Source organism: Eubalaena glacialis, chromosome 11, assembly GCF_028564815.1.
Source record: "Eubalaena glacialis isolate mEubGla1 chromosome 11, mEubGla1.1.hap2.+ XY, whole genome shotgun sequence".
In the NCBI taxonomy this organism is placed as follows: Eukaryota; Metazoa; Chordata; class Mammalia; order Artiodactyla; family Balaenidae; genus Eubalaena; species Eubalaena glacialis.
In genome coordinates this window covers 65,155,598-65,164,862 of record NC_083726.1, presented here as the reverse complement: position 1 = coordinate 65,164,862, position 9,265 = coordinate 65,155,598, and the positions used below count along the sequence as shown (strand labels likewise).

The window sequence follows — 9,265 nt, the reverse complement described above, 5'->3', positions numbered from 1 at the left end:
CCAGTTAGCCGCTAGCAAGGGCAGGCTGTGCGCTTCCCCCAGGTGTGGCCCCCTCGTCCACTCCCCGGCAGACTTGCAGGGGGCTGGGTGGCTGACGCACACCCTGCCTGAGATCTCAGCCGCCCAGAGGCTGATAAGGAGACCCGACCCCATCACATGGGGACCAGCTGGAGGGACTTGCCCTGGTTGTTAACATCAGCTGGACGGCTTCCAAATTGGAGAGATGAGGAGATAAGGAGTGAAACGGCCTAGACCTCTGGCCTGAGTGGCCAGAGAAGCTAGGAGAAGGGACACGGGCACTGCCAATGGAGGCCTCAGGAGGCCTGACTGGGGATAAGCCAGCAACTGGCAGAGGATGGGGGAGGTTTTAGGAAGTGAGATGGGCAGAAAGACCGTGGGGAAGGGCTGGAGGCAGGGCCGGATTCCCTCCTGATGGGGCTGGCTCAGTTGCTAGATAAGCCCCCCTTCCCTAGAATACCCAGTCCTCCAGGGCCCAAGCCCTCACTCAGCCTCAGGCCTGTGGCAGCAGCCTGGGAGTTTAAGAGAAGACGTGAGCGGATGTTGGTTTCAGTCCTGCCACGCCTCCCAGGAGGATGCAGGTCTGGGTGAGTCGGCGGTGCTGCAGAGCCCAGGCCTCCCAGTTGGTTGGCTGCCTGCTCCCACCTCCCTTGGAGCCTCAGGACAGGTCCCCACTCAGTAGCAGGGCCCCTGCCCCCACCTCCTGCCCCAACAGCTCTGTGTCATGACCCAGGAGGGTAAACCAAGGCAAGCACAGATGGCACTGGCCTCCTGCCCCTCTCTCTGCTGCAGGGCTCAGGTGCCTAGACCAAGCCGCTGGTCCCAGAGCTGAGAGAAGATGGGCAGCCTGGAACAGCCATCCTGTTCACCCTCTATCCCCGTCCCCCCACTGCAGAGCACCCACATCTTGTCTCCCAGTTGTCCTCCCCACCCCTTTCTTACCGAATGTCAAAGCCTAACCTGGAAGGAGGGAGAGGAGGCAGGGGGTGGGCACAGGACAGTGTGCCCCATAGTCCCACAGCTGTGGCAGCCTCAGGAGGAATCACGGTGGGGCTGCAGGCCTCGGCCAGGCTTCCTGGGATCTTTTTCCCACCTCTGAAATCCTGCTGGGCTTCTCCCACTCATCTCTTGGGTCCTCAAACCCAGAGGAACCTCCAGCCTCGACTGTCTCAGTTTGGGAGATATAACTGGGGGGAAGGGGCGGCACAGGGGATGGTGTGACCTGGGTACCGCAGGGCCCCTGATGGCATGGGTACAAGCTGCAGAGGGTGAGAATGAGGGCTGGCTGAGGGAAGTGAGCAGGCTGGCCAAAGGCTGGGCTGGCAGCTAGCTTTATATCTGAGCTGGCAGGAGCACAGGGAGGGTCAGAGGACCAGCAAGGGGGCATTCTCTGAAGGAAGGGGGGGTGGGAAGGGCTCCTCATTCCCGGTTGGTGCCAAAAAGCTGCAGGAAGAAGGTGAAGATATAGATGATGTCCAGGTAAATGTTGAGGGCTCCAAAAATATACTCCTCAGGGCTCAGCGAGTGGCGTCGGCTACCCATCAGCAACTGGGTGTCAAATGCCAGGAACTGAGGGAAGGGGGAAGAGAGAGAGAGAGGTCAGAAGGTCTGGTCACTGTGACACTGACCAAGGGAGCCCAGTGTCCCAGCCCAGGCCCACCCTCAATTTTGTTATCACGGGCTGCCTGGCTGCTCAGTGACCCTCCTGTGACAGCCCAGAATATGGCACTTTCCCAACACCTTCCATCCCTAATTCAACACTTTTTTACTGAGCACCTACTATGTGCCAGCCACCGATGCGGCAAAGAACAAGACAGACAAGAACCCCGACTTCATAGAGCTTAGAGTCTAGCGGGAAAGTAATTGTTAGTATGGTGAGTAACAAAGAGAAACACAAAGTGCCACAGGGGGCTGATAACAGGTACCTGACCAATGTGAGTGTGTCAGGGGTCAGGGAAGGCTTCCTGGAGGAGGGGACCTTCAAGCGGAGGCATAGTCTTCTTGCCATTCCCTCAGGGCCCTACTCTTAGAGGATGAACGAATGCTCCATGTAACAGTGAGCAGGGAGCAGGCACTTGTTAGGTGCTTTACAGACATTAGCCTACTTTGTCCTAATAATGTCCCTATTGAGTAGGGATTCTACCTTTCTTAGAGGAAACCAAGGCCCAGAGATGTTCAGTACTTAACCAAGGTTACACAGCTGGGAAGTAGCAAAGCCAGGATCTGCACCCAAGCAGGCTGGCTCCAGAGCCCCCTCATTTAACCATTCTGCTCTGCAGCTAATGGGCAGCACCCAGGGTTAATGTGTTTTCTACCAGGAAACAGGCTCCCCCGAGAGCCCCAGTGAGTTGCTCAGAGCTGCAGAGACAACGAGGAACACCACGCCATGCCTGTTTTCGGGGGCTCACCACTTAGTGGGGGACACTTACAGATGATTACAATAAAACCTGGTAAATGCCATAATTAGGGCTGATTGGGCAGGAGGAAGGTAGCCCGGGAGAGGTGACACTTTCCCTGGGGCTTGAAGTATGAGTAGGAGTTTGCTAGACTAAGCAGGCCTGGGGAAGCCCTGGAGGTGAGGGCGGTGGTGTGCAGAATGAGGAATTCACTGTGGCAGGAGCAGTGGGGCAAAGGGATGGATGGACAGAGGCTGGAGCCCAGGGGCCAGAGGCTCCAACAGGGAACAGCTCCAGCATGTGGGACATCAAGGCATGTCACCCTTGAGGGCGGGGTGGTGGGGGTGATTACAAGTATGGGCTTGAAAGTCAGACCGACTTGGATTCCAGTCTCAGCTCTGCTACTCACTAGCTCTGGGATCCTGGGCCAGGTTATTTAGTTGCTCTGAGCCCGTGAGTCCGCCTCGGCAGAAGGGAGATGAGTGTGCTTGCCTCCTGAGGATGTTGTGAGAGTGAGATAATGCGTGCAAGGTGCCTGGCAAGGTGCCTGACACATGGTAAGCACTTAATGAATGGTGGCTATTAGTGCAGTTTTATTGTTATATCTGCAGAAGGAGAGGTGCCCTCTTGAGAGCTTGTGTGCGCTGCTGCTGAGACTCAGGTCTCCTGCCACTCAGCAAGGAGGCAGAAATGTCACTAGGGAAGCTGTGTAGCCTTAACAGCAGGCAAATGGAGAACCATAGCCAGGGCTGAGGGGGCCCTGCTCAGGGCATGAGAACACAGGACCGGAGTCGGAACGCCTGGGTTTGGGCTTCTATACCTTGGAGCCATCACCCACTTGACCTCAGTGTCCTCACCTGCAAAATGGGACAGTAATGACGACCACACCATGGTGTGGTTTTGAGGGTAAATGTATGACAGCATACGTGTCATCAACTATCGTTATTCTTTAGTGTCGTTTTACTCCACTCTACTCTACTCCTTCTCAATTTGATTTGGATTGCCAGGTAAAGTTTCCTTCTGTAGCAAGAACAGGCAAGGAGAGGGGCTGACTCAATGCTACAGGCTGCTTAGCAGTCACGGCTGCCAGCATAAGTTAATAAACTGCTGATCTGGCTTACCAATCAGTCGCTTGCTTGGTTGATTTCCCAGAGCCCGGTCACCCCTGGGTGAGCTAATGAAATTGAATCTCTCAACTAGAAGGCTTGGACCTGACCCGGTCTGGGGGTGGCCTCTCCAAGGAGCCTCCTAGAACAGCCAGCTGGCTTTTCTCTTGGAGAAAAGAGGAATGAAATGGTTTCTGCCCCTGTCCTTGGCCAATGGCCATGGATGCTTATCTACATGGGCTATCTGCGAGAGCCTGCCACAAATTTCAACCCCACTGCCCAGTAACACCCATCACTGCAACCTCATGCCTGTAAGCCAGCTGAAGGCTTTCCATTCATTTATTCCCAGCAGCATTTGTTGAGCATCTACTATGTTGCAGGGAACATGAAAGCAAAAGACATGATCAGAGATTACATTACGAGCATGCACTCACATAGGGGAAAGTAACTTGATAATCTCCCTGGGTGATGAGCACTGTTCCCTAACATGTTGGCTGAGAGCAGATATCTTGGTCATAGTTAACATCTTAGTTGGCAGCTAAGATCTTAGTTGAGAGCTAACGACCAGATTGACCACTGACACCTAAAAGGACAGCAGGAGACTTCCCTGGTGGCGCAGTGGTTAAGAATCCGCCTGCCAATGCAGGGGACACGGGTTCAAGCCCTGGTCCGGGAAGATCCCACATGCCAAGGAGCAACTAAGTCCATGCACCACAACTACTGAGCCCGCACGCCTAGAGCCCGTGCTCCGCAACAAGAGAAGCCACCATGATGAGAGGCCCGTGCACCGCAACCAAGAGTAGCCCCCGGTCGCCGCAACTAGAGAAAGCCCGCGCGCAGCAACGAAGACCCAATGTAGCCAAAAATAAATAAGTAAAATAAATAAATTTATATATAAAAAAAAATTCCCCAATCCTGCCAAAGTCATAAAAAAAAAAAAAGAGGACAGCAGGTGCTTGAGTTGCGAGGCAACTGGATACAAGACCCTGCAGGAGGGGCATGTGGGTCAGGGGCAAGAGGCAGGAGCTGGACGAGGACGCTACTAACTTACATCTGAACCGTCTTTTCACGCGCTAGTCCTTTATCTCACTTGCCCAATTCACTCTAGGAGGTGGATATTCACCCTTATTATTTTAAATATGAGGAAAGGAGTCTCAGAGCAGGTGAGTGACTTGCTGATGGTCATTTATCTAGCTGGAACCAGATTACCTGTCTCCTACATTCCGATAGAGAAGGGGGGAGGGTGGGCTTGAAGGGAGGGAGGAAGCACGCACAGAGGGCAGAGGAGACAAAGGCAAACTTTCCTGGTTCACCCTATTGGCCAGGGCTGCACCTGGTCAGGGTCCCACGGCCATACACTCGGCCTGACCCTGCCTCGTCCAGGCTTATGTCTGCTGTCCTCCCAGAGGTGAGGCTGAGCGGCTCTGGGGGAGCCATGCCATGGAAAGGGTAGCTCAGAGCCACCAACAAACAGGCACTGAATACAAAAAGCTGGGGTTGCAATGTGTTGAATCAGCATAAAAAATATACGTGGACCATGTCCATCCTACAGAAATGCCAGCATAAGGGCTCAAAGCAGCACACCCAAGGCTGTTCACGGCAGCCTTGGTTCTAACAGTGAAACCCTGGAAACAAACCCAACCTCTATCAACCAGAGGATTGTGAAGTAAACTGTGGGCAGCAGTGCTGAAGCAGAAACATCTCTGATATACACTCTTATTAGAAAAGCACAACTTGCAGAAAAATCCAAATCACATGAGCCCCTTTATGTAACAAAAAAACCTCACAAAACTATATGTTATAGGAGCCTACATAGCATATATCTATAAAATGCATATAGAAAGGTCTGGAAGGAGAGACAACTGACCACAGCTGTTACACTGCCAAATGACATTTGCTTTATCTATATTATTTAAGATTTAAAAAAATGAAATATATGAATAAGTGTATTCATACATTATATTAGAAAAAATTAAGAGAAGGGTTAAAGTAGCACAAAAGAAGAGTTTGTGAACTCTTTCATTTAACTGTCACCATAATCCCCTGGCGCAGGTATTGCATGATCATCTCCATCATGGAGCTGAGGAGACTGAGGCCCAGAGAGTATAAATGACTCGCCCACTTCACACAGCTGAGTGGACAGACAATCCCATTCTGTTTCTACCATGTGACACTGCTTTGGGGCGTGGGGTGTGTGTGTGTGTGTGTGTCTGTATGTGTCTGTGCAGAAGGATGGAAGAGGTGAGAAGTGTAAACAAAGCTCATGGCCAAGAGCCTAGCAGGCTATCTGGGGGGATGCAGGGAGCGCTGGGCCCACTTGGCCCCGCGGCCCACTTTCTGGGCTAGAAGGTGAGCGTGGGCTTTGAGGATTCCAGAGAAAAGAGACTACCAGCTTTAAGCCCTTGTGCCCTCGGTTGGGATGCAGGACAAGGAGAGGGGAGCTGAGTGGAGACCCACCTGGGGCCCATAGAAGATACTTCTCTTGTCTTCAGCGACCTGGGTGTCAAAAGTTTAAATGGCACAGACGACCTCTGCATGCAGCCCTGGGTCCTGGGGAGCACTCCCAGGTGGGTCACCACCATCAAAGGAACAGGGTCTGGCAGCCATGTGAGCCAGAAAGTCTGGCCCAAGATAAAAGGGGAGCAGTGTGAAAAGGTATGTGAAAGAGGAAGGGTGTGCGTGTAGTACAGTGCTTAAGAGCACGGACTGGGGAGTCGCATAGACCTGGGTTCAAAGCTTGCCTATGACCTTAGGTAACTGACTACTACTAACAGGTAATATTATTGATCACTGATGACATGCCAGGCACTTTCTCACTGCTTTGCACATATTAATTCACTGAAAAGTTACAACCTACGAGGTGGGTACTATTATTATCTGCATTTTACGGATAAGGAAACAGAAGCACAGAGAAGGGACATGACTTGATCAGTCCACACAGCTTGAATGTGGCAGAGAATGGATTTGAACCCAGCTACTGTGCTCCAAAATCTGGTGTTCTGAATTATAAGGTTAACATTTACAATAAGGGTGAAAGCTACCATGGTAGTTGAGAGACTACCATGTTCCAGGTGCTAGGCTGTTTTCTTTTTTCTGTTCATATATTATCTTATTAAGCATTACCACAGCCTTGTGAGATAGTTAGTATTAGCCTCATTTTAAGATGTGGCACAGAGAGATCAAGTAACTTGCCCAAAGGTCACAGTGGTAAGAGGATGAGCTAGGCCTTGACTGTGGTTTGGGTGGGGTGCACGTGGCCACCTGAAGGGCCCCCCCTGGCCCTCCTGATAGCACCTTTCCCGGCTCTGCCCCTGTATGCCTGTGTAGATGCTCCCCTGCCCTGCTCCCTACAGGGACTCTGAATCAACCCTCCCTCAGTCTACCAGCACTGGGGCTGGGGGGCTTCTTTCACCTTCTCCGGGTCAGGGTGTTGGTTTGAAAGGCTTGGTTTGAGCAGGGCATTGGTTTCTGAGGATTAGTGTCTCAGGAAGTGAGACTCAAGTGAGGTTCAGGAGGGGGACACGAGTGCACTTTCCCCCCGAAGGAGCAATTACTGGTCAATCCACCCTCCCTCCTGTCACCCTCAGAGGAATCCACTCAATCTCGAGTGGGTTCAGATGAGGCCTCGGGTGGGCATCAGGGCTGTTGTGGTGGCAGAGGGTGGTCGCCAGGACAGAGAAGGTTCTCACTGGATCTTTCAGGCTCATGTAAACCACTGAGGCAAAAGAGTCTCTAAACTCTGAATGAAATAAAGATGAGTCTAAAATAAAGTGATACCCCTGCCTTGGGTTTGTGTAGCCATTTTTACTTTTCAAAGTGTTTCTTTAACTGTGAAGAAGGCAGGGCATCTATCACAGCCCCCACTAGAAAAGCAGGGTAAGGGGTGGGGTGGGGGCAGACTGGAGTCTCTTCCCCAAATCCCTCACATGCTGTGGGAAGGTTCACAGGACACACAGATTCCCTGTTGGGGCTGGATGGAAGTAACTGCCCAAAGCCTAGCCTCAGGGTGACAGAGGCTGAGAAGGCCTCTCTGGGCCCTCCTGCTGTGGGGGGACCTCTCTAGGCCTCTATCTTCCCATCTGTGAAATGGACAGGGAGACAGAGTAGAAAGAATGCTGGGCTGAGAGTCAGGAAAATGGGGCTTTCATCCAGCTTGGTGGCCAACAGTGCATGCATGTGTGTGATGTGTGTGTGTGTGGTATGTATGCGTGTGTGGTGTGTATGTGTGTGTGGTGTGTGTGTATGTAGTGTATATGTGATGTGTATATGGTGTGCACGTGTATATGTGTGTGTGGTGTGTGTATGTGTGTAGCGTGTATGTGTGATGTGTATGTGCGTGGTGTGTATGTGTGTGTGGTGTGTGTGTGATGTGTGTAGGGCATGTGTGTGTGTGGTGTGTGTATGTGTGTGTGATGTGTATGTGTGATGTGTGTGTGGTGTGTGTGTGGTGTGTATGTGTGACGTGTGTATGGTATGTGTGTGGTGTGTGTGTGTGGTGTGTATGTGTGATGTGTGTATGGTGTCTGTGTGTGGTGTGTGTATGTGTGATGTGTGTATGGCATGTGTGTGTGGTGTGTGTGTGTGGTGTGTATGTGTGACGTGTGTATGGTATGTGTGTGGGGTGTGTGTGTGTGTAGTATGTAAGTGTGTGGTGTGTATGTGTGACGTGTGTATGGTATGTGTGTGTGGTATGTGTGTGTGTGTGGTGTGTATGTGTGACGTGTGTATGGTATGCATGTGTGTGGTGTGTGTGTGTAGTATGTATGTGTGTGGTGTGTATGTGTGACGTGTGTATGGTATGCATGTGTGTGGTGTGTGTGTATGTGTGTGTGGTGTGTATGTGTGATGTGTGTATGGTGTGTGTGTGAGTGTGTAGTATGTATGTGTGTGTGGTGTGTATGTGTGTGTGGTGTGTGTGTCTGGGTGTGCTCTCTCTGGGTCTCAGCGCAGGGAGGTCCCTGTCACTCTGAGGGCTCACAGTCTCAGTGTTCCTTTTCTTCTAGGAACTGAGAGCAGACGGTTGTGTGTGTCCCCTCAATGGTCAGAAGTCAATACCCAGCACTGGAGGCCCAGCACCTCCACAAACAAAGCATCTTCCTATCCAAGCTTCGCTCATCCAAACACCATCAGGCCCCGAAGCATCCAGTACTGACCACACAGGCTCTCCGTGCCACCCCATCCCTGACTCTGGGACACTGCAGTGGCCTCCTGACTAATCTCTCAGCCTCTCTCCTATTCATTAATCTGGCTTCTCACTAATCTTCCTTAAAGCATAGCGACTGATGTTTCCTGAGGTCCTCAAACTGGCCAGATGGGGCAGGCAGGAGAGAGTTCTGTTCCCATTGGGCCCATCACCTAATTTCTAAAGTCCTACTCCTGGTTTCTTCCCTAGGTATCCAGGCTTGGCTTCCTGATTTAAGTGGCCGGGAGACTTAGCTTCCCAAAGAAGGACCAACTCTGAGGCAGAGCAACCTGCCCAGAGTCATGTAGGCAAAGAGGCTCAGTCACTGCAGGAAACCAGCTGGCCAGGCCCTGGGCGCCAGCTGTGCTCCCTCGCTCTCTCTCTCTCTCTCCCCCTCTCCCTGCCTCAACCCTCCTGCTCTGTCCAAACGCCTCCACCTTGCCTCATCACCCCGGCCCAGCCCTCAAGTTCCTCTGCCTCACTTTCCATGAGCTTCTACAGAAAAGCACTCCAGGAGAGGGCACTAGAGGGGAGAGGAGGAGGGGGCCAGCCTGAGGCCAGTA

General features: G+C 52.1%; 1 protein-coding gene across 1 annotated transcript in view; it reads right to left on the bottom strand.

The window, feature by feature from the left end:
- Positions 1-1,258: 1,258 nt before the first annotated feature.
- Positions 1,259-9,265, bottom strand: part of FAIM2 (Fas apoptotic inhibitory molecule 2) — a 29,704-nt gene continuing 21,697 nt past the window's right edge. Inside the window, exon 12 of the mRNA XM_061206511.1 lies at positions 1,259-1,587. Coding sequence (XP_061062494.1) covers positions 1,438-1,587 — 150 coding nt within the window. The 3' untranslated portion in view covers positions 1,259-1,437. The remainder of the gene's footprint in view (positions 1,588-9,265) is intronic.